Below are 25,361 nucleotides of genomic sequence, written 5' to 3'. Positions count from 1 at the left end.
TTATACCTGTCACTGACCACACTAAGTACCATAGCACTGTCATTTCTCATCATGCTCCCCTTTCCTTTGAATTGTCCTTCCCTGGACAACCCACGCCATGCAGAGCATGGCGCCTGAACTCTCTTCTACTCTCAGACTCCAAATTTGTTAGGTACTTGAGTACCCAGATCAAGTTTTTTATTGAAACAAATGCTATACTAGATAGTCTCCTCTGGCGCTCTCCCTGAGGGTTCTTCCTATTTTTTCTCCCGGTTAAAGGTTTTTATATTTTAGGGAGTTGTGAGAGGGTCTAAGGCCAGGACGTTGTGTTGCTCTTAAGCCCACTGAGGCACATTTGTAATTTGTGATATTGGGCTATAAGGAATAAAATTAAATTGAATTTTTGTAAATGTTATGAAACCCAGCCACTGAGGATGCACAAGCCAGTGCATCCTTAGTGCTGGTCCCAAGCCCGGACAAATGGGGAGGGTTGCGTCAGGAAGGGCATCCGGCGTAAAATCTTTGCCAAATCAAATATGCGGATCATAAATAAGACTTACATACCGGATCGGTCGAGGCCCGGGTTACCAACGACCGCCACCGGTACTGTTAACCAGCAGGGTGTCGGTGGAAACTATGCTACTGTTAGGCGAAGGAGAAGGAGAGGGGGAAAGCATGTCCAGAGGCAGCTAGAGAGGAGGAAGGGTAGGCATGTGGAGGTGAGAGTTGGAACTTTGAATGTTGGCACTATGACTGGTAAAGGGAGAGAGCTGGCTGACATGATGGAAAGAAGAAAGGTAGGCATACTGTGTGTGCAAGAGACCAGGTGGAAGGGGAGTAAGGCCAGGAGTATCGGGGGTGGGTTCAAACTCTTCTACCATGGTGTGAATGGGAGGAGTAATGGGGTAGGGGTAATTCTGAAGGAAGAGTATGTCAAGAGCGTGCTGGAGATGAAGAGAGTGTCAGACAGAGTGATGAGTATGAAGCTGGAAATTGAAGGTTTATTGCTGAATGTTATCAGCGCATATGCCCCGCAAGTTGGGTGTGAGATAGATGAAAAAGAAGAATTCTGGAGTGAGTTGGACGACATGGTGGAGAGGGTACCCAAGGAGGAGAGAGTGGTGATTGGAGCCGACTTCAATGGACATGTTGGTGAAGGGAACAGAGGTGATGAGGAGGTGATGGGAAGGTATGGAGTCAAGAAGAGAAATGTGGAAGGACAGATGGTGGTCGATTTTGCGAAAAGGATGGAAATGGCTGTGGTGAATACATATTTCAAGAAGAGGGAGGAACACAGGGTGACGTACAAGAGTGGAGGAAAGTGCACACAGGTGGACTATATCTTATGTAGAAGGCGCCATCTAAAAGGGATTGGAGACTGCAAGGTGGTGACAGGGGAGAACGTAGCTAGGCAGCATCGGATGGTGGTCTGTAGGATGACTTTGGAGACCAAGAAGAGGAAGCGAGTGAAGACACAGCCGAAGATCAAATGGTGGAAGTTGAAGAAGGAAGACTGTTGTGTGGAGTTCAGGCAGGAGTTAAGACAGGCACTGGGTGGTAGTGAAGAGTTGCCAGATGGCTGGACAACCACTGCAGAAATAGTGAGGGAGACAGCTAGGAAGGTACTTGGTGTGTCATCAGGACAGAGAAAGGAAGACAAGGAGACTTGGTGGTGGAATGAGGAAGTACAGCAAATTATACAGAGGAAAAGGTTGGCAAAGAAGAAGTGGGATAGTCAGAGATGAAGAAAGTAGACAGGAGTACAAGGAGATGCAGCATAAAGCAAAGAGAGAGGTGGCAAAGGCAAAGGAAAAGGCGTATGGTGAGTTGTATGACAGATTAGACACTAAGGAAGGAGAAAAAGGACTTGTACCGATTGGCTAGACAGAGGGACCAAGCTGCAAAGGATGTGCAGCAAGTTAGGGCGATCAAGGATAGAGATGCAAATGTGCTGACAAGCGAGGAGAGTGTGCTAAGAAGGTGGAAGGAATACTTTGAGGGGCTGATGAATGAAGAAAATGAGAGAGAGAGAAGGTTGGATGATGTAGGGATAGTGAATCAGGAAGTTCAGCGGATTAGCAAGGAGGAAGTGAGGGCAGCTATGAAGAGGATGAAGAATGGAAAGGCAGTTGGTCCTGATGACATACCTGTGGAGGCATGGAGATGTTTAGGAGAGATGGCAGTGGAGTTTTTAACTAGATTGTTTAACACAATCCTGGAAAGTGAGAGGATGCCTGAGGAGTGGAGAAGAAGCATACTGGTACCGATTTTCAAGAACAAGGGCGATGTGCAGAACTGTAACAACTACAGAGGTATAAAGTTGATCAGCCACAGCATGAAGATTTGGGAAAGAGTAATAGAAGCTAGGTTAAGAGGAGAGGTGACGATCAGCGAGCAGCAGTATGGTTTCATGCCACGAAAGAGCACCACAGATGCGATGTTTGCTTTGAGAATGTTGATTGAGAAGTATAGAGAAGGCCAGAAAGAGTTGCATTGTGTCTTTGTAGATTTAGAGAAAGCTTATGACAGAGTGCCGAGAGAGGAGGTGTGGTACTGTATGAGGGAGTCAGGAGTTGCAGAGAAGTATGTAGGAGTGGTGCAGGATACGTATGAGGGAAGTGTGACAATGGTGAGGTGTGCGGTTGGAATGACAGATGGGTTCAAGGTGGAGGTGGGATTACATCAAGGATTGGCTCTGAGCCCTTTCTTGTTTGCAATGGTGATGGACAGGTTGACGGACAAGATCAGGCAGGAGTCTCCATGGACGATGATGTTCGCGGATGACATTGTGATCTGTAGCAAGAGTAGGGTGCAGGTGGAGGAGAGCCTGGAGAGGTGGAGGTATGCACTGGAGAGAAGAGGAATGAAAGTCAGTAGGAGCAAGACGGAATACTTATGCGTGAATGAGAGAGAGGACAGTGGAATGGTCAGGATGCAAGGAGTGGAGGTGACAAAGGCATTTGCGTTTAAATACTTGGGGTCAACTGTCCAAAGTAACGGGGAGTGCAGTAGAGAGGTGAAAAAGAGAGTGCAGGCAGGTTGGAGTGGGTGGAGAAGTGTGTCAGGAGTGATTTGCGACAGAAGGGTATCAGCAAGAGTTAAAGGGAAAGTTTACAAGATGGTTGTGAGACCAGCTATGTTATATGGTTTGGAGACAGTGGCACTGACGAAAAGACAGGAGGCGGAGCTGGAGGTGGCAGAGTTGAAGATGCTAAGATTTTCACTGGGAGTAACGAAGAAGGACAGGATTAGGAACGATTATATTAGAGGGACCGCTCAGGTTGGACGGTTTGGAGACAAAGCAAGAGAGGCAAGATTGAGATGGCTTGGACATGTGTGGAGGAGAGATGCTGAGTATATTGGGAGAAGGATGCTGAATATGGAGCTGCCAGGGAAGAGGAGAAGAGGAAGGCCAAAGAGGAGGTTTATGGATGTGGTGAGGGAAGACATGCAGGTGGCTGGTGTGACAGAGGAAGACGCAGAAGACAGGAAGAAATGGAAACGGATGATCCGCTGTGGCGACCCCTAACGGGAGCAGCCGAAAGTAGTAGTAGTAGTTTGTAAATGTTATGAATTAACTGTATTATTATCATTATTATTATAACTGTATGTATATATTGTAAATGCTATGAATTAACTATTATTATTATTATAACTGTATGTATATATTGTAAATGCTATGAATTAACTGTTTTATTATTATTATGATTGTATGTATATATTGTAAATGCTATGAATTAACTGTATTATTATTATTATTATAATTGTATGTATATATTGTAAATGCTATGAATTAACTGTATTATTATTATTATTATCATTATTATATAATTATTATAACTGTATGTAAGCTAAATCATTTCTATGCCTGCTTCGACAAGGACAATACTGACCCAGCCACAAAAATCCCCAGCCACCCAGAAAACCAGGTGCTCACTCTATCAGTCGCAGAGGTCAGAGAATCACTGCGCAGAGTGAACACACGGAAGGCTGCTGGACCAGACGGCATACCGGGTCGGGTCTCCCGGGAATGTGCCGACCAGCTGGCTGAGGTCTTCACACCTGTATTTAACCTCTCACTGTGCCAATCTAAAGTCCCGGCATGCTTTAAGACCACCTCTATCATTCCTGTCTCCAAGAAACCAACATCTACATGTCTGAATGACTACCAACCCATAGCACTCACCCCCATTGCCATGAAGTGCTTTGAAAGACTGGTTCTGGCTCACATCAAAAACATGATCCCCCCCACATTCGACCCACATCAGTTCACCTACCGTCCCAAAAGGTCTACTAAGGATGCCATTGCCACTGCCCTGCACGCTGCTCTGACCCACCTTGAACTTAACAACACATGCATCCGGATGCTGTTTATAGATTACAGCTCTGCCTTCAACACTATCATCCCCGCCAAACTAACCACCAAACTCCTCTCCCTTGGCCTCAACCCTTCCCTCTGTAACTGGATCCTGGACTTCCTGACCAACAGACCTCAGTCTGTTAGGTTAGGTGACCACACCTCCTCCACCCTGACCCTCAGCACAGGTGCCCCTCAAGGCTGTGTTCTGAGCCCCCTCCTTTTCTCCCTCTTTACCCACGACTGCCTGCCAACTCACCCTTCAAATGTTATGGTTAAGTTTGCAGATGACACCACAGTCATTGGCCGTATCACCAACAATGACGAGATGGCCTACAGAGACGAGATTCAGCGCCTCACATCATGGTGTACTACCACCAATCCTGTCCTTAATGTGCAGAAGACAAAGGAGCTGATTGTGGACTTCAGGAGGTCTAGAAGCTGCAGCCACTCCCCCATACACATCAATGGGGTGGAAGTGGAGCGTGTTTCCAGCTTTAAATTCCTTGGAGTCCACATCAGTGAGGACCTTTCGTGGACATTAAACACCCAGGCCCTTGTGAAAAAGGCCCAACAACACCTGCATCTCCTGAGGAGGCTGAGGAACGCCCGTCTACCCCCCAAAATTCTCACCAACTTCTACCACTGCACCATAGAGAGCATCCTGACCATCTGCATCTCAGTGTGGTACAGCAACTGTACCTCAGTAGACCAGAAAGCTCTGCAGCGGGTCGTCAAGGCGGCCCAGCATATCACCGGTACCCAGCTCCCAGCCATAAAAGACATTTATCACAAATGCTGCCTTCGAAGGGGTCTGAGCATCAGCAGAGATCTCACCCACCCTAACCATGGACTGTTCTCCCCCCAGAGCTCTGGGAGGCGCTACAGGAGCCTCAGAGCTCGCACTACCAGGCTCAAAAACAGCTTCTTTCCACAAGTTGTTGCCCACCTCAATCTGGCCACCCACTGAATGTCTGTAGATATTTTTAAATATTTTGTACTCCAGCTCTTTTTTAACTTATTTTTAGCTTTGGTCTTCATGTGTGTATATCTTATATTGTGTTTGCTGTGTTTGTCTGTGTCAGTCTTGCACTGTTTGGTGAAGCCACAGCCCTCATTTCATTTTTAACATGTGCCTGCACATTGTTTTTAATGACAATAAACTGAATTGAATTGAATTCAATGTATATATTGTAAATGTTGTGCATTAACTATATTCTGCATCACCTGGCTCTGTGTGTAATGTTACATTATTATGTGTGTAAAGTATGATGTTACATTATTATGTCTGTAATGTATGATGTTACATTATTATGTGTGTAATCTATGATGCTACATTATTAGGTGTGTAATCTATGATGTTACATTATTGTGTGTAATCTATGATGCTACATTATTATGTGTAATCTATGATGTTACATTATTATGTGCGTAATATATGATGTTACGTTATTGTGTGTAATGTATGATGGTACATTATTATGTGTGTAATCTATGATGTTACATTATTGTGTGTAATCTATGATGCTACATTATGTGTAACCTATGATGTTACATTATTATGTGTGTAATCTATGATTTTACATTATTATGCATGTAATCTATGATGCTACATTATTTTGCTTCTCATCAGCTCATCAAAATCCACAACCTGCTCCCTTGATCCCCTCCCCACCCCCCTACTGAAGAAATGCCTCCCTGCCCTATGCCCTTACCTCACCAAACTTTTCAATTCCTCACTGTCCCATGGAATTGTCCCCTCTACCTATAAAACTGCAGCTGTCACCCCAATTCTCAAGAAACCCGATCTTGATCCGTCCTGCCTCAACCACTACCGGCCAATTCCCAATCTCCCCTTCCTCTCTAAAACCCTGGAACGCATAATCGCCAAACAACTCCAAACCTACCTACACTCCAACAACCTACTTGAACCCTTCCAGTCCGGTTTTCACCCACTCCACTCCACAGCACTTAAACGGCACTCCTTAAAGTACTTAATTACCTCCTCACCTCTGCTGATACTGGAGCCCTTAACATCCTCATCCTCCTCGACCTGAGTGCAGCCTTCGATACTGTGAGCCACAACATCCTGCTCACCAGATTGAAAGATGTCGGTATTGAAGGCACCGTACTCAGCTGGCTCCAGTCCTACCTCTCCAACAGGTCATACTTCATCTCACTTCACAACCACTCCTCTGTTCCATCCACAGTCACACAAGGTGTTCCCCAAGGTTCTGTACTTGGCCCACTCCTTTTCATCATCTACATCCTCCCTCTTGGTCAGATTCTCCACCATTTCACCTTGGACTTCCACTGTTATGCTGACGACACCCAGATATACCTCAGCACCAAATCCCCTCACAATCCATCCCTCTCTCACACCGACTCCTGTCTGCCTGCAATTAAAGTCTGGATGCAGCAAACCTTCTCAAACTCAACAGTGAGAAAACTGAACTCCTCTTCATTGGCTCCAAGTCCACTCTCAGCCAAATCAACAACCTTGCACTCACCATCGATGGCACTACTGTCTCCCCTTCCTCCCAGGCATGCAACCTTGGTGTGATCCTTGATCCCACCCTCTCCCTTGAGCCACAAATCCGCAAAATGGTCAAATCCTCCTTCTACGACCTTCGCAACATTGCAAAAATAAGATCCTCTCTCACACGCCCTGCTGCTGAGATACTGATCTATGCCTTCATCTCCTCCTGCCTTGATTACTGCAACTCACTCCTCTATGGCATCAGTGCTAGCTCTATCAAGAGACTCCAATTGGTCCAGAACGAATCCGCCCGACTTTGAACTTTTACCAAATCCTGGCACCATATCACCCCAGTCCTAAAAGACCTCCACTGGCTACCCATCTCCCACCGGATCAATTACAAAATCCTGGTTCTTACTTATAAAGCCCTTCACAAACTGGCTCCCCCATACCTCACCGATCTCCTCTCCCCCTACCAACCCACTCGGTCCCTCAGACCCACCTCAGCCTCCCTTCTCTCTACCCCCAGGTCCAACCTCCGTGGCTTTGGTGACCGAGCCTTCTCCAGAGCAGCTCCCAGGCTCTGGAACTCACTCCCCCAAATCATTAGAGACTCTGAATCCCTCCCACTCTTCCAATCCCATCTCAAGACACACCTTTTCTCCATTGCCTTCTCGTGCCCCCCTGTCCGCTCATCCACCCCTGGTCTAGGGCAGGCTGGGGACTGAGCGCTCGACCTGCCCCCTCCCTCAACTCCCTCCCCAAGCGCGTTGGACACTGCTGCGGGCCGCCCACATTCAGGTCATTGGCCGGGACTCACCTCTTCAGACTTCATCTGTGATTTATAATGTCTGTTTTTCTTTCCCTTTTGTATCTGTCCAAGTTGGAGAGTACTGCTGGCGTCGTGTGTGGCTGCTGCTTCTCCCTCTCGTAGCCCCCCTTCCCATCCACCCCTGTATGTCTGTGTTATGTTTATCTGTCGTCTTGTTTATGTTTATTTATCGGGATCCCAATTAGCTGTGCTCTAAAGCACCGCTAGTCTTACCGGGGTCCGCATAAAAACAATACATTTAATACATACATTTAAAAACAAGACAGAGAAAAACAAAAACAAAACAAACAAAAATAGCAAAAAACCTACATTAAACTTTATAGTACACATAAGTCATCATCCAACAGCAAAGACACATACATAAATCATTCCAATGTACAAACTGTCGAAACCATCCAGGCTATAGAATTCAGTTTGAATCACACCTTACCCTGTCCTGCATGTGTGTGTGTGTGTGTACGTATGACCATGTATTTTGCATCCTACAAATATAACATTCCAAGGTGTTTCTTTATTTGCTTTTTAAATATTGATTTCTTTCTCCTTTTTTTTCTGATTTCTCCCAATTTAGTGGCCAATCGATCTCTATTTTAATTCAAACACCACCCTCGTACTGCATGCGTTCGCCAACTGCATCTCTTCGGCCGGCAGTCTCAAAGGAGACCGCCTCCCCACTTTCGTGACAAGGCAACTCCAGGCCGAACCACTGTTTTTTTCCGACACACCAGAGACGCATTCACGTGACGAACACAAGCCAACTCCGCCCCCCTCCCGAAGACAGCGTTTGCCAATTATTGCTGCTTCATCGAGTCCGGCCATAGTCGGATCTGACGAGACCGGGGCGCGAACCCCAGTCCCCAGTGGGCAACTGCATCGACACAAAGCTGATGCTTAGACCGCTACACCACCGCGGACCCTAAATATTGATTTCTGTGTCAATTAGGTCATTGGCAGTGGTAAGGAATTCCATGCTTTCATTGATCTATATTCTACTGGACGCTTCAGAAAATTAGTGTTTGGCTTAGGAAGTGAAAACCGGCCTTCTGTTGCCTGTCTAGTGGCATATGTATATGATTCTGAATTGTGTTTTAACTGATTGTACTGATGTAATGGAGTTTCGTATTGTAAACCCTTCCATATTGAAGATAGAAGTGCAGCATTAATTCTGTCTTCAACTTTTAACCATTGTAGACAGAAGTGCATGCTGTTGATGTTCGTATTGTATGGACATTGGAGAGCAAGGCGTGCTGCCGTGTTCTGTACCAACTGGAGTTTGCTTAAATCTTTTTTCATGGCATTCACCCATATTATTTGGCAATAGTCAAGCTGTGAGAGAACAGTAGTGTTTATTACCTTTTTAGTCATTTCTGGTGTAAGTTATTTTGTGCATCGCTTTACCACTGCTAATGCATTACCCATTTTGTTTACAACAATGTCAATGTGTTTTGACCAGGACAGCTTATTGTCAAGAATGATGCCCAGGAGCTTAGTAACTTTACTTGTTGGATCGGTGTTTTATTTATAAAGAGTTTTAACTCTGGCTCTTTCCTAAGAGAATGATTTGAACCAAATCATATGCTTTTTGTTTTAGTTGCGTTAAGTATCAGTTTGTTTTCAAAGACCCATTTCCCAATTATATCTAGCTCCCTGTCCAAGATGACATTTAACTCAGCAAATGTTGTTGCTGATGCATACACTGTAGTGTCATCTACATACATTGTTAATTTAGCATCTTTATCTCTAATCATTTGTAAAAATTGAGTACATAAGTGGACCTAGGCAGCTTCCTTGAGGAATTCCACACTCGATAGATACACTATCTGAGTAATCTCCATTAAAGAAGACTCTGTGATCTATGCATCAAATAACTTTCCATCCAAGCCATTGCAGATGGTCTAAAACCATAAGACTCCAGCTTTTTAAGAAGGAGTTTATGGTCAATTACATCAAATGCTGCTGTAAAATCTAATAGGACTGCACCACAGATCATTTTGCTGTCCAAATCTTTGTACCAGTCATCTGTCATTTGAGCTAGAGCTGTACATGTAGAATGTCCCTTTCTACAGGCATGCTGAAAATCCGTTATCAGATTATTTGCTGAGAGTATTCTCGTATTTGATCAAAAATTGCCTTCTCAAAGATCTTACTTATAGCTGATAGCAAGCTTATGGGGTGGCTGTTATGGCCACTAAATGATGTTTTCTTATCTTTGGGCAATGGTACGACTTTTGCTTCCTTCCAAGCTTGTGGAAAGATCGATTGCTTCAGGCTGGTATTCATTATGTGACAGATAGGGTGTGCAATGTAATTAACGGCTATTCGAATCGGTTCATCATCTATATTATCAATTCCTGGTTGTTTGTCATTACATGTTAACTTAATTAATTTTTCAACTGTTTCTGTTTTTAGTTCATTAAACTCAAAATGACATGGTTTATCTCTCATGTAATTTTTTATGTTAAAAATGGATCAACTATTATCTGTCCCATGTGATAATTCTTTCCTTAATTCATATACCTTGCTTCTAAAATAGTCATTCAAATAATTTGCAATTTCTTTGGGTTTAGTAATAAAGGTGCCTCTGCAATCAATATGGGTGGGTTGTAAAGATGAGTTTCATCCCATTATACAGTTCAGTGTACTCCAAAGCTTTTCCCCATCATTCCTTGTTCCTTGTTCTGCTTAACTGTAGAGCATAATATTGTTTCTTTTTCTTTTGGTTGAGCTTTGTAACATAATTCCTTAATTTACAGTATTTCTGTCTGTCAATTATACTACCACTTTTTTGTTCCATTTCCTTTGCCTTACCCCTCAGAGACATGTGGTCCTTTAACTCCTTGTCAAGCCATGGTGCTCTGAGTTCTCACCATCAGTTTTCTAACAGATGCATGCTTGTCCATGACTGGTTGAAACTTTTTAAGAAAGACTTCTAGTGCTCCATCTGATTCCTTTTCATCATAAATGATTGACCAACATATGTTACTAACATCTTCCAGGAAGGCTTCCTGAAAGAACCTCCTGTATGACCTTTTGTACACAACTTTTGGTTTAGCTTTGGGTACTTTACTTTTCATGGCAATCGCTAATACATTGACCCCGTTTCACCCCGTTTATTGTAAAGCAGCTTTGAGTTTTAGAGAGTTGATTGATTTATTATTATTATTATTATTATTATTATTATGTGTGAAATGTATGATGTTACATTATTATGTGTGTAATCTATGATGCTACATTATTATGTGTGTAATCTATGGTGCTACATTATTATTCTGTTACTTGTGTATATTTTGTGCATTTGACATCTATTGTGTGTAAGAGGAGTCCTCCTCTGTTGCTGTTCCAGACGTTTCGCCATGTTGTTTCCTGATAAGGTTTTTCTTGTTGAGTTTTTCCTCATTTGGGTGAAGGCTCCAAGGATAGAGGTTGTCATCGCATGTTGTATACTGTACTGACAGTAGAGCCCTTCAGGACTACCTTGTGATTTGGGCTATACAAACAAACTTGACTTAACTATTGTGTTGTACTGTGTCATTTGTATTGTGTGTATATTATACTGTACCTCTAACCAGGGATGCTGTAAGGCCGTCTCTATGGTCAGTCTCTGGGCAGGATCCACCACCAGCAGTTTCTTCACCATGTCTTTAGCTGAAAGACAAAAAACACCATGTCTACATTTAACAGACGGGTGACAAATTATACACCCCATAACACACAAACCAACATGCAACACACAGACAGGTGACACGTTAAAGGAAAAGCCAACAGAAAGTGTCTTAGTAAGGTGTTGGGCCACCACGAGCCTCCAGAACATCTTCAGTGCTCCTTGTCAGATTCTACAGGTCGCTGAACTCTACTGGAGGGATGAACACCATTCTTCCAGAAGATGTTCCTTCATCTGGTGTTTTGATGATGGTGGTGGAGAGCGCTGTCTAACACGCTGGTCTAAAATCTCCCATAGGGGTTCAACTGGGTTGAGATCTGTGTCTACAGCTACAACTTAAGAGTAGGTGAGAAGGGGTAGGAAAAAATAAGTGTATACTTCCTCCTACTCCTTTTCCAACATGTTATATCTTGCTTACTTGTATGTTTGAAATAAATCATATCCCAGAACAAGAACCAGTTATCATCACAGTGGCCAACATCCAACGACAAGTCTGAAGCATGAAGAACTGGACTGCACCAGGCCCTGACATGATTCAGGCCTACTGGTTAACGAAGCTAGCAGCATTACAGCCTGGCGACACAGATGAACCAGCTGCTAACATCCGGGTCTCACCCTGACAGGCTAACACAGGGGAGAACAATACTGATCATGAAGGATCCCCACAACACCTTCAAACTACTGGCCGATAACCTGCTTCTCCACAACATGGAAGATCCTGTCAGGCATCATAGCAGCTAAGCTGAATGGGAATATGAGTCAATGCATGAGCAAAACTCAGGAAGGGACTGGGAACAACACCAGAGGGTTAAACCATCCGCTACTGGTTGATAAAGCAGTCACCCAAGACTTTTAAGACCAGACAGACTAACCTGAGAACAGCCTGCATTGACTACAAGAAAGCCTACGATTCATGGGTGTCCGGGTGGCGTAGTGGTCTATTCCATTGCCTACCAATACGGGGATCAGCGGTTTGAATCCCCGTGTTACCTCCGGCTTGGTCGGGCGTCCCTACAGACAGAATTGGCTGTGTCTGCAGGTGGGAAGCTGGATGTGGGTATGTGTCCTGGATGCTGCACTAGCGCCTCCTCTGGTCGGTCGGGGCGCCTGTTCGGGGGGGGGGGCTAGGGGGGAATAGCTACGTCCCCCTGGTGAAACCCCTCACTATCAGGTAAAAAGAAGCGGCTGGTGACTCCACATGTATTGGAGGGGCGTGGCAGCCCTCCCTGGATAGGCAGAGGGGGTGGTGCAGAGGAGGGGGACGGTTCAGAGGAGTGGGGTAATTGGCCAGATACAATTGGGGAGGAAAAAAAAAGAAGGGGGGGGGTTTAAAAAAAAGCATATGATTCAATGCCCCACAACTGGTTACTGGAGTGCTTGGCACTACACAAAGCCATCAGGACACTAATAGCCTTCATCAAGAACTCAATGCGGCAGTGGAAAACAACACTAGAGGCCAACTCAAAGACAATCACACAGGTAACCATCAAATGTGCATATACCGAGGTGATGCAGCATCCTTGCTGCTGTTCTGCATAGGCCTGAACCCCCTCAGTCTGATCACACAAAGACTGGATATGGATACAGGTTCAGAAGTGGAGTTACCATCAGCCACCTCCTATACATGGATGACATCAAGCTGTATGCCAGGAATGAGCAAGACATTGACTCACTGATCCACCTCACCAGGACCTGCAGCGATAACATCGGGATGTCATTCGGACTGGATAAGTGCGGTCGAATGGTGGCAAAAAGAGGAAAGGTGGTGAGGACTGCAGGGGTTGAATTACCAGATGGCAGGATAACAGACATACAGGTCAGTTACAAGTTCCTGGGTATTCCACAGGCAAATGGAAACCATAAGGAGGCAACAAGGAGGTCAGCTTTAGCCAAATACCTCCAGAGACTGAGACAGATCCTGAGAAGCCAGCTCAATGGAAAGAATAAGACCCAAGCCATCAAAGCATGTCCTACCAGTCATCAGATACCCAGCTGGAATAATAAGCTGGCCAAAGGAGAAGATAAAGGCCACAGATATCAGGACACTGAAACTCCTCACAATGCACAGAGGGGTCCACCCGAAGTACAGCAGCCTGAGACTGTACGATAAGCAAAAAGATGGGGGCCGAGGATTAATGAGCGTCAGGGCCACTATCCACGATGAAACAAGGAACATCCATGAGTACACCAGAGAGAGGGCCCCCAGGATGAACTGCTGAGTGAGTACTTCAGGCAGCAGAAGACAGAGTGGGGAGGAAGAAGAAGAGGAGGTATCATGGAAGATCAAGCCCCTCCATGGGATGTACCATCGACAGATAGAAGACGTAGCTGATATCGAGAAATCCTACCAGTGGCTAGAAAAGGCTGGACTGAAGGACAGCACAGAGGCTCTGGTCATAGCAGCACAAGAACAGGCATTCAGGACCAGACTGATTGAGGCAGGGGTCTACCACACCAGACAAGACCCAAGATGCAGGCTGTGCAAAGACGCCCCTGAGACAGTCCAGCGCTTAGTAGCAGGGTGTAAAATGCTAGCTGGGAAACCGTACATTGAAAGGTATAACCAAGTGGCTGGGATAGTGTACAGAAACATCTGTTCTGAAAACAGACTGGAAGTCCTCAACTCCAAAGGGGAGACACCACCAGAGGTGGTTGAGAATGGCAAAGCTAAGATCCTGTGGGATTTCAATTTGCAGACTGTCAAGCAGATGCTGCCTAACCAACCAGACATTGTGGTGGTTGACAAGGAACAGAAGACAGCAGTAGTGATCGATGTAGCAATCCTGAGCTACAGCAACATCAGGACGAAAGAGCATGAGAAGCTAGAGAAATACCAAGGGCTGACGGAAGAACTAGATTGGACGTGGAAGGTCAAATCCACAGTAAAACAGGAGCACTAGGGGCTGTGACACCCAAACTGGGAGAGTGGCTCCAGCAGATTCCAGGACCAGGAATCTCAGGAATCTCCCAGATCTCTGTCCAGAAGAGTGCAGTCCTAGCAACAGCTAAGATACTGCGCAGAACCCTCAAACTCACAGGCCTCTGGTAGAGGACCCAAGCTTGAGGAAGACACACACCACCCGAAATATGTGCGTGCGCGCGCGCGCGTACACACACACACACACACACACATACCCTGGTGCGAGATATTTTTCCATTTGGAGGGGACCATGATGAACTCTCCCCGGGTAATCTGCTCGCTGATCGACAGACGACCAGAACCCTCGTAGAATGGAGGATAACCACCTAAACTGGAATGACAGAACAACAGAGAGACAGAGAGAAAGACAGTCATGTTTCAACAGCAGGAAGTAGACATAGCTGGATTTCCTCTCTCAATGGGATAAACAGCTGTGTATAGATACTCAGAGAGAATATTTGCTAGGGGTGTCCGGGTAGTGTAGTGGTCTATTCTGTTGCCTACCAACACGGGGATCACCGGTTCAAATCCCCGTGTTACCTCCGGCTTGGTCGGGCGTCCCTACAGACGCAACTGGCCGTGTCTAAGGGTGGGAAGCCGGATGTGGGTATGTGTCCTGGTTGCTGCACTAGCGCCTCCTCTGGTTGGTTGGGGCGCCTGTTCGGGGGGGGGGGTAATAGCGTGATCCTCCCACGCGCTACGTTCCCCTGGTGAAACTCTTCACTGTCAGGTGAAAAGAAGCGGCTGGTGACTTTGCATGTATTGGAGGAGGCATGTGGTAGTCTGCAGCCCTCCCCAGACCAGCAGAGGGGGTCGAGCAGAGACCGGGACGGCTCAGAAGAGTGGGGTAATTGGCCGGATACAATTGGGGAGAAAAGTGGGGGGGGGGGATATTTGACTTGATTGAATAGCAATTTAAAACCATCGTGTACAGAAAAACTGTTAAAAGTGTCAAGACTTAACAGTAAAAACGGTAAAACTGATAACTTGTTAAAACTGTGTTGTCCTGTTGCAAATCCTTCAATCCTCTGGTCTGATGGCACAACATGAAGCTCCCGAAACTCTACACACACATTCTGCTGTTTTCTACTGAGCCCTTCATCACATCATTCCATATTAGTAAAGACCAGTATAGTCATTATTATTATTTAATAATAATTACAATAACAACAACAACAACAATAATCCATCAATAAAGAAGCTGCACAATTCAAGAAAGAGCTTGATGTCCCAGAAACCTCACCAACAGAAAATGAGGCAACTACCATCTACGCCAAATGAGTGAAGCAGAAGGCTAAACACCATGGCCGCGGCAACTGCAAAAAACCTGGGAGGACAAAGCAATGCACGGGAAGTACCCAAAAAGAATGAAAGACGCAGACGTGGACCAACAAAAGACACACCAGTGGCTGAGGAGCACCGGACTGAAGGCAGAGATGGAGGGCCTGAAAACCGCTGCACAAGACCAGAGCTTGGCAACCAGATCCTATCACCATCGCATCACCAAAGATGGAAGAAACCATCCAACGACGTCACCATCCTCTGCGACATGCCCATCCACACTGACAGAGAGATAAAAGCCAACAAGCACAACATCATTATCAAGGACAGGAAGCAAAAGGGGTGCATGCTCATCGACATGGCAACACCATCTGAAAAAACACCTCAGTGAAAGTCACAGAGAAGCTGACCAAGTACAAAGACCTGGAGATTGAAATCAACAGGATGTGGGGAATGAAGACCAAAACAACACCAGTGGTCATCAGAGCTCTAGGACTCATGAAGAAGGGAATGGAAAAGTTCACCAACTGTATCCCAGGAAACATCAACATCCATGCAGTCCAGAAGATCACCCTACTTTGAACAGCCCACATATTACAACGAGAACTGTCAATCAAGTGACATCTGCCCTATAGTGCCTCAGGTCCATAGTTTTGGCCTGGCTCTAAAGGATGTAAAACAGGAAACATGAAAGAAATAATAATAATAATAATAATAGTAATAATAGTAATAATACACCGATCTGCCAAAACATTAAAACGACTGACAGGTAAGTGAATAACATTGATTATATCATTACAATGGCACCTGTCAAGGGGTGGGGTGTAATAGGCAGCAAGTGAACAGTCAGTTCTTGAAGTTGATGTGTTGGAAGCAGGAGAAATGGGCGAGCATAACAATCTGAGAGACTTTGACAAGGGCCCAATTGTGATGGCTGGATGACTGGATCAGAGCATCTTCAAAACGGCAGGTCTTGTGGGGTGTTCCCATTGTGGTGGTCAGTACCTACCGAAAGTGGTCTGAGGAAGTACAACTGGTGAACCGGCGACAGGCTCATAGGTGCCCAAGGCTCATTGATGCATGTGGGGAGTGAAGGGTAGCTGTTCTGGTCTGATCCCACAGAAGAGCTACTGTAGCTCAAATTGCTGAAAATTTTAATGCTGGCTATGATAGACAGGTGTCAGAACACAGTGCATCACAGCTTGCTGTGTATGGGGCTGCATAGCGACAGACCAATCAGAGTGCCCATGATGACCCATGTCCACACTGAAACTCCTACAATGGGCACGTGAGCATCTGAACTGGACCATGGAGCAGTGGAAGAAGGTGGCCTGGTCTGATGACTCACATTTTCTTTTACTTTATGTTGACGGCCGAGTGCATGTGCATCATTTACCTGGGGTAGAGATGGCACCAGGATGCACTATGGGAAGAAGACAAGGTGGTAGAGGCAGTGTGATGCTCTGGGCAATGTTCTGCTGAGAAACCTTTGGTCCTGGCATTCATGTGGGTGTTACTTTGACATGTACCACCTACTTCAACATTATTGCAGCTCAAGTACACCCCTTCATGGCGACAGTATCCCTGATGGCAGTGGCCTCTTTCAGCAGGATAATGTGCCCTGTCTCACTGCAAAAATTATTCAGGAATGGTTTGGGGAACATGACATGAGTTCAACGTGTTTCTTTGGCCTCCAAATCGCCCACGTCTCAATCCGATCGAGCATCTGGGGGACGTGCTGGTAAAAGAAGTCTGATCCATGAAGGCCCCACCTCACAACTTACAGGACTTAAAGGATCTGCTTCTAACGTCATGGTGCCAGATACCAGAGCACACCTTCAGAGGTCTTGCAGAGTCCATGCCTCAACAGGTCAGAGCTGTTTTGCCGACATAGGGTGGGGTGGGGGGTAGGGCCTACACAATATCAGAGAGAGAGAGAGTTAAAGAGTGAGAGAGTTAAAGACAAAGAGAGAGAGAGTTAGAGTGAGCATTTAAGAGAGAGTTTAAAGAGAGAGAGTTAAAAGAGAGAGAGGTAACAGACATGTGTTTGGTCAACATTCCCTGTACCTCTCACCAACCCTCATTAAAAGGAGCTCCCTCGACCGTACTGTGAACAAGGCTGGTAAGGAGCTAGTGCACCTCTGTCGCGCCTCTGGCCTGTACACGCTTAACGGTAAGATCAGAGGAGACTCTTTGGGAAGGTTCACATGTTGTTCAGGTCTTGGAGCTAGTGTAGTTGAATGCAATAATTGACATGGACCCCACCTCCTTCAACGCATTCACTGTCAGACAACAAACTCCTCTTTCTGACCATATTGTGATTTTCTTCAAAACTATTAACCTGACTCAAATGCCTATAGAGGAGCCCAGCAAGCTGTTCAAAATTAATAAGACCTACAGATGGGCTCCAGACAGTGCAGAAAAATGTATCAATATCCTGAATTCCTCCAAATTACTTAATATGATTACTAACTTCATTAACAAACCGTTTGAAACTAATAAGGACAGTACAAACCAAGCTGTCAATGAAATCAATTGTATCTTTCAGACGGCAGCAAACATGGTCCTACCAAGGACCAACAACAGAAAAAAGAAACAACCTAAAAATGAAAAATGGTTTGACAACGATTATAAAAATATAAGAAAAGAACTGCGTAAATTGTCAAACCTGAAATACTACCGACCTCAAGATATGGATATAAGAAAGAAATATAGCGAAACATTAAAACTATATAAACACACATTAAGAATGAAAAAAACAAAGCCATGTAGATAGAACCCTACAGGAAATAGAAAATTCCCTGAATCAAAACCAATTCTGGGAAATGTGGAATAATTTGAGCTCTACAAAACCACAAGACCTGCCTATCCAAAATGGAGAAATTTGGAAAAACCATTTTGAACATATCTATTCGGGAATCCAACAAGAACACTCAAATTCCAATTACAATCTGATCAAACAGAAATTACAGTTGCTCGAATGCACTATAAAAGACAACCAAAACCCAATGGATTTTCCAATAACACAAGAAGATTGGCACAGAAGCTCAAATCCTTAAAACCCAATAAAGATTGTGGCCTTGACAGCATCAGAAGCGAGATGCTTAAAAACAGCACACCTGAGCTGCAAAGGGCAGTACTCAAATTATTCACCATCGTTCTAAGTTCGGGATATTTTCCTGACATCTGGAGCAAAGGGCTTATAACTCCTATTCATAAAAATGGAGACAAATTGGATCCTAATAATTTCAGAGGCATTTGTGTGAGCAGTAGTCTGGGGAAGGTGTTTAATAGCATTTTGAACAATCAAATTCTAACCCTCCTTAACGAACACAATGTCCTGAGCAAAGGTCAAATTGGCTTCCTCCTAAATCACCAGACTACGGACCATATTTACACCCTACACACCCTCATAAATGAAAATGTGAATCAAACCAAAAATGGAAAAATATTTGTTTGTTTTAGTGACTTCAAAAAAGCTTTCGACTCTATTTGGCATGAAGGACTATACTATAAACTTTTACAAAGTGGTGTAGGGGGTAAAGTCTATGACATAATAAAGCCAATGTATTCGGACAACAAATGTGAAGTTAAGATTGGAGACAAATAAACTGAGTTCTTCACTCAGAACAGAGGGGTGAGACACGGCTGTGGACTTAGCCCGACACTGTTTCATATATACAGTGCATCCAGAAAGTATTCACACCCCTTCACTTTCCCCACATTTTGTTATGTTACAGCCTTATTCCAAAATGGATTAAATTCCTTTTTTCCCCCTCATCAATCCATACAATACCCCATAATGACAAAGTGAAAAAAGTTTTGCAGAAATTTTTGCAAATTTATTAAAAATAAAAAACTTAAATATTGCATGTACATAAGTATTCACACCCTTTACTCAGTACTTGGTTGAGGCACCCTTGGCAGCGATTACAGCCTCAAGTCTTCCTGGGTATGAAGCTACAAGCTTGGCACACCTATATTTGGGGTATTTCTCCCATTCTTCTCTGCAGATCCTCTCGAGCTCTGTAAGGTTAGATGGGGAGCGTCGCTGCACAGCTATTTTCAGGTCTTTCCAGAGCTGTTCAATGGGGTTCAAGTCTGGGCTCTGGCTGGGCCACTCAAGGACATTCACAGACTTGTCCCAAAGCCACTCCTTCGTTGTCTTGGCTGTGTGCTTAGGGTCGTTGTCATGTTGAAAGGTAAACCTTGGCCCCAGTCTGAGGTCCTGAGCGCTCTGGAGCAGGTTTTCATCAAGGATCTCTCTGCACTTTGCTCCATTCATCTTTCTCTCGATCCTGACTAGTCTCCCAGTTCTTGCCGCTGAAAAACATCCCCACAGCATGATGCTGCCACCACCATGCTTCACTGTAGAGATGGTATTAGCAAAGTGATGAGAGGTGCCTGGTTTCCTCCAGACGTGACGTTTGGCATTCAGGCCAAAGAGTTCAATCTTGGTTTCATCAGACCAGAGAATCTTGTTTCTCATGGTCTTAGAGTCGTTTAGGTGCTTTCTGGCAAACTCCAAATGGGCTGTCATGTGCCTTTTACTGAGCAGAGGCTTCCGTCTGGCCACTCTACCATAAAGGCCTGATTGGTGGAGTTACTATAGAGATGGTTGTCCTTCTGGAAGGTTCTCCCATCTCCACAGAGGAACACTGGAGCTCTGTCCATTGGGTTCTTGGTCACCTCCCTGACCAAGGCCCTTCTCCCCCGATTGCTCAGTTTGGCTGGGCGGCCAGCTCTAGGAAGAGTCCTGGTGGATCCAAACTTCTTCCATTTATGAATGATGGAGACCACTGTGCTCTTCGGGACCTCCAAAGCTGTAGAAATTTTTTTGTACTCTTCCCCAGATCTGTGCCTTGATACAATCCTGTCTCGGAGGTCTACAGACAATTCCTTAGACTTCATGGCTTGGTTTCTGCTCTGACATGCTCTGTCAACAGTGGGACAGTGGGCTCTGTCAACAGGGGTGTGAATACTTTCCGGATGCACTGTATATTAATGAACTGGGGGTGCAGCTGGAACAGTGTGCAACCCCAGGTCTCCCCCTATATGACATGGAAGTAAAATTTTGGCTTTATGCAGATGATCTAGTTTTGTTGTCACCAACTGCAGATGGGCTGCAAACACTACTAGACCTGCTTGAGGACTATTGCCAGCACTGGGCCCTGGCAATAAATCCAAAAAAGACAAAAGTAATGATCTTCCAGAAGAAGCCCAGATGTCAGGAAAATACATACCAGTTGACTCTAGGTAGCATCACCTTAGAGCATACGATGCAGTATACTTACCTTGGTCTAATTATTACAGCATCGGGGAGTTTCAGTAGGGCAGTGAATAACCTAAAACAAAAAGCTGGCAGAGCTCTATATGCAATTGAAAATACATTCTTTAACATTGATATACCAATCTCCATCTGGTGCAAACTGTTTGATAGTGTAATTCTGCCCATTGCACCATATGGAAGTGAGGTATGGGGTCCACTCAGTCTTTCCAGCTATGCTAGATGGGACAAGCATCCAGCAGAAACCCTACACGCTGAATTCTGTAGAATGATTCTGACAACACAAAGGAAAACACCAAACAACGCATGTAGGGCAGAATTAAGCCGGTTTCCATTATCGATAAATGTACAAAAAAGATCTCTAAATTTCTGGATGCACTTAAATACAAGCCCAACAAATACATTGCACCTTAAAGCTCTGAAAACCCAAGAACTGAACCCCGAAAAGAGTCCCCTGAAGCAGCTGGCTCTGAGACTCACTAACCCTTTAACAAATACTACGACCAACCAACCTCAGGCCAGCACTGCATCCCAAACCAACATTACGATAAATCAGCCGATAAAACAAACAAACATGAGGATAAATCAGGCTATAAAACAAAGCAAGAACTGTTATTTGAAACATTGGAATGCTGAAATCAAAACTCAAAACAAACTAGAAGTTTATCGGGCCCTAAAAATAAACTATGATTTGGAAGAACACTTCTTAACTGTCAGAGACAGGAAGCAGCGACAGACCCTCACCAAATACAGGCTCAGTGACCAGTCTAGCCATTGAAAAGGGGGGACATAAAAAGACGTGGTTGCCAAAAGAGCATCGAACATGTGGTCAGTGCATGACAGATGAGGTGGAGACAGAGGGGCACTTCCTCCTTAAATGTGAAAAATTTGAAAAACAGCAACAGGCTTTTGTCTGGGAGCTGGAACATGTGATTCCAGAGTACCAGAAAATGGACGACGCAGGTAAGCTGCGGGTGGTCCTGGGAGGGGGCCAGCAGCGAGCATTGCAGCAAGATTTATATTATCTTGCCACAACCTGAGAGACAGTGGGTGACGGCACCTATTGCTTCTGTTGTTGTTTGATATCATAATCATTGTTGTTGTTGTTGCTGTTATATTATAATCATTGTTGTATTGTGTTGTTGTTGTTTTACATGCTTTGGCAATATGTACACAAACATATGTCATGCCAATAAAGCACATATTGAACTGAATTGAATTGAGTTAAAGAGTGAGTGTTTGAGAGAGAGTTAAAAGAGAGAGAGTTAAAGAGTGAGCGTTTAAGAGCGAGAGAGTTAAAGAGTGAGCGTTTAAGAGAGAGTTAACGAGTGTTAAAGAGAGAGAGATTAAAGAGCGAGAGTTAAAGAGTGAGCGTTTAAGAGAGAGTTAACGAGTGTTAAAGAGAGAGTTAACGAGTGTTAAAGAGAGAGAGATTAAAGAGCGAGAGAGTTAAAGAGTGAAGCGTTTAAGAGCGAGAGAGTTAAAGAGTGAGCGTTTAAGAGCGAGAGAGTTAGAGTGAAGCGCTTAAGAGAGAGTTAACGAGTGTTAAAGAGAGAGAGATTAAAGAGCGAGAGAGTTAAAGAGTGAGCGTTTAAGAGCGAGAGTTAAAGAGTGAGCGTTTAAGAGAGAGTTAACGAGTGTTAAAGAGAGAGAGATTAAAGAGCGAGAGAGTTAAAGAGTGAGCGTCTAAGAGAGAGTTAACGAGTGTTAAAGAGAGAGATTAAAGAGCGAGAGAGTTAAAGAGTGAGCGTTTAAGAGCGAGAGTTAAAGAGTGAGCGTTTAAGAGAGAGTTAACGAGTGTTAAAGAGAGAGAGATTAAAGAGCGAGAGAATTAAAGAGTGAGCGTTTAAGAGAGAGTTAACGAGTGTTAAAGAGAGAGAGATTAAAGAGTGAGAGAGTTAAAGAGTGAGCATTTAAGAGAGTTAACGAGTGTTAAAGAGTGAGCGTTTAAGAGCGAGAGTTAAAGAGTGAGCGTTTAAGAGAGAGTTAACGAGTGTTAAAGAGAGAGATTAAAGAGCGAGAGAGTTAAAGAGTGAAGCGTTTAAGAGAGTTAACGAGTGTTAAAGAGAGAGAGATTAAAGAGCGAGAGAGTTAAAGAGTGAGCATTTAAGAGAGAGTTAACGAGTGTTAAAGAGAGAGAGATTAAAGAGCGAGAGAGTTAAAGAGTGAGCGTTTAAGAGAGAGTTAACGAGTGTTAAAGAGAGAGAGATTAAAGAGCGAGAGAGTGAAAGAGTGAAGCGTTTAAGAGAGTTAACGAGTGTTAAAGAGAGAGAGATTAAAGAGCGAGAGAGTTAAAGAGTGAGCGTTTAAGAGCGAGAGAGTTAAAGAGAGTTAGCGAGATAGTGAGAGTCAACCGTTACACTGACCAGTCATGGATTACGGGAGCTCCTGAAATTTTAACAATTTTCTCGTTCTAAAATGAGTTAAACCTTTCAAAACTCTCAAAAACCACATACACTTAACAATTACAGATGTAAATAGTATTTGCAAAGTCGTTTTTTAATCAACTGGATTTATTACACTATAGACCGATTTTGAACTAGTGTAAGCTAACTAGCTAGCTAATGTTATGCTAGCTAACGTCCTGCTGCGCTAGCTAACGTCGACAACGAGAGAAGTAACGTGAACGCTAACAACGGACCAAAACCAGGACTCAAACGGACAGTAACACAATAAAGTGGACTACGGGATTACCAGAACTAAAGGACACTGCAAATTCGGAACTGGAAACAAATGGGACCGCCACAGAAAGGATAGCTGACTGCTAGCAACCTAGCTAGACTGACAAGCTGACAAGGGAAAGACAGACGGAACGGGGGTAAGGAAACCTTGCTTTATTAAATCCTGTCTGTAACACCTCGGCGGGAGAAAGGAAGGAGACACCGTATAACAACAAGCCGTGCAGAGTGCTGTCTGTTTCAGCAGCTTGTTAAGCAAAGCAGTAGTAAGCTAGCTAGCAAGCTAGTTTCTAGTTAGTTAGCTGTGTGAGTAGCCACCCTTCAGCGCCATCAGATGAAAGCAGCCGTTTCTCTGCCCTTAGCTGCCCTTAACTGATTGGCTGAAAGTACCCGCAGCTCTTTTCAAAAACTGTTACGTTTTAACAAATATGGCTGCCGCAGCAGAGCGCAGCTCCCGTCTGTTTGACTACCCAGCAGAAATTACCACAGACAATGGCAGACAGCAGTTTAGAATAAAACTCCAGCACGAAAACCAGAGACTCTGTTCAGACACAGCTACCAAAGAAAAGACAAAACGATCACCACTAATCTGGTCTTCTACACCGAGAAAACAAACACATGGCATGCAGCTTCCTGTAAGCATTTTGAACACATAACAAAAAGAGGAATATGCAAAGGACGTCAACTTTATGCCTCTGATGACGAAACTAAACAACCAGAGAACAAATTTCTCACCATGAACATCTACCGAAATGGCACCATCATGATGCAGGGTAACCAAGGTGCCCTCGTTTCTTTTGAAAACTCATTCCAGACAATTAAAAATATGTCAGAAAATGAAAAAGAAGAAATAAGCCAAGCCCCAGAAACACCACAGCGCAGGTCCAACACAGAGCACCCCCCCCCCCGTTAATGCCACCAACACAGAGGCTTTAACAACACCTGCCACTGACCAGGCTCCCGCTGTCACTGCCACCACACATTTCTCTGCCGTCTCCCCCAAAAGCCCTGGTCTCCATGCTACAATAGCCCAGCTAAGGAACAGCCTCTCCCCAATAGAGGTAGAGGTAGTGGAACTAAGAGAAATAGTGGGAAACTGTGTAGCCAGCGGCCCTCACACTGATGCTTTTAAGGACCAGCTCAGCCAAGCAAAGAACCAGATGAAGACATCAGTGCAGGAAATAAAAAGAGGCTGAAAGTCTGATCCAAGGCAAAGACAAACTACATGAAGAGCTCACAGACCTCAAAGATACAGTGAGAAAAGACATATTGGAAATGTGGTGTGAAATGAAAAGAGAACTCACAAACCTCAGGGAGGAGCTCTACTTGAGAGATGAAATGATTGAAACACTTAAAACACAGCACTCCCCTCCTACCTCTGACCTCTCACAAAACTCTGTCCTGCCACCCACCACACAGCCCTGCAGCCAACAGACCCCATCTTCCCCAGCAAAGACGAACCCTGCTCCACCACCTAAATCTGACACACGCTCAGCCCCTGCCCCCTCCAAGGAAAGAACCGTACCTACACCTGCCAAGCTAGATCAGGAAGCTGAGGTAGCCATCCTGATTGACTCCAATGGCAAATTTCTCCAGGAACAGATGCTATTCCCTGGACAAAGAGTATCTAAAATCTGGAGTCCAAGAATACAAGATGCCTTGTGTCTCCTCTCTGACCCCGAGTTTGGCACACCAGCTCATATAATAATACACACAGGCACCAACGATCTAAGATCTGAACAAGAACGAGTAGGAAACCTCATCAACAGGCTGGCAAACAAAGCAGCAGACTCTTTCCCTAACTCTAGAATAACAGTCTCCACCCTTTTCCTCCGCAAAGACTTCCACCCAACAACAATCCAGAGAGTAAATACTGACATCTCCAGA

General features: G+C 44.7%; 1 protein-coding gene across 3 annotated transcripts in view; it reads right to left on the bottom strand.

Annotated features, from left to right (window-relative positions):
• chek2 (checkpoint kinase 2) overlaps window positions 1–25,361 on the bottom strand; it is a 253,196-nt gene that overhangs the window by 163,154 nt on the left and 64,681 nt on the right. For all 3 annotated transcript variants that reach the window (XM_056274315.1, XM_056274332.1, XM_056274324.1), the window contains exons 12-13: window positions 14,444–14,559; window positions 11,207–11,292 (exon numbers count right to left, since the gene is read on the bottom strand). In XM_056274315.1, the coding sequence (XP_056130290.1) occupies window positions 11,207–11,292; window positions 14,444–14,559 (202 nt within the window). The remainder of the gene's footprint in view (window positions 1–11,206; window positions 11,293–14,443; window positions 14,560–25,361) is intronic.

The sequence above is a fragment of the Lampris incognitus genome, chromosome 1 (assembly GCF_029633865.1).
Source record: "Lampris incognitus isolate fLamInc1 chromosome 1, fLamInc1.hap2, whole genome shotgun sequence".
In the NCBI taxonomy this organism is placed as follows: domain Eukaryota; kingdom Metazoa; phylum Chordata; class Actinopteri; order Lampriformes; family Lampridae; genus Lampris; species Lampris incognitus.
This window is presented reverse-complemented; position numbering and strand designations above follow the sequence as displayed.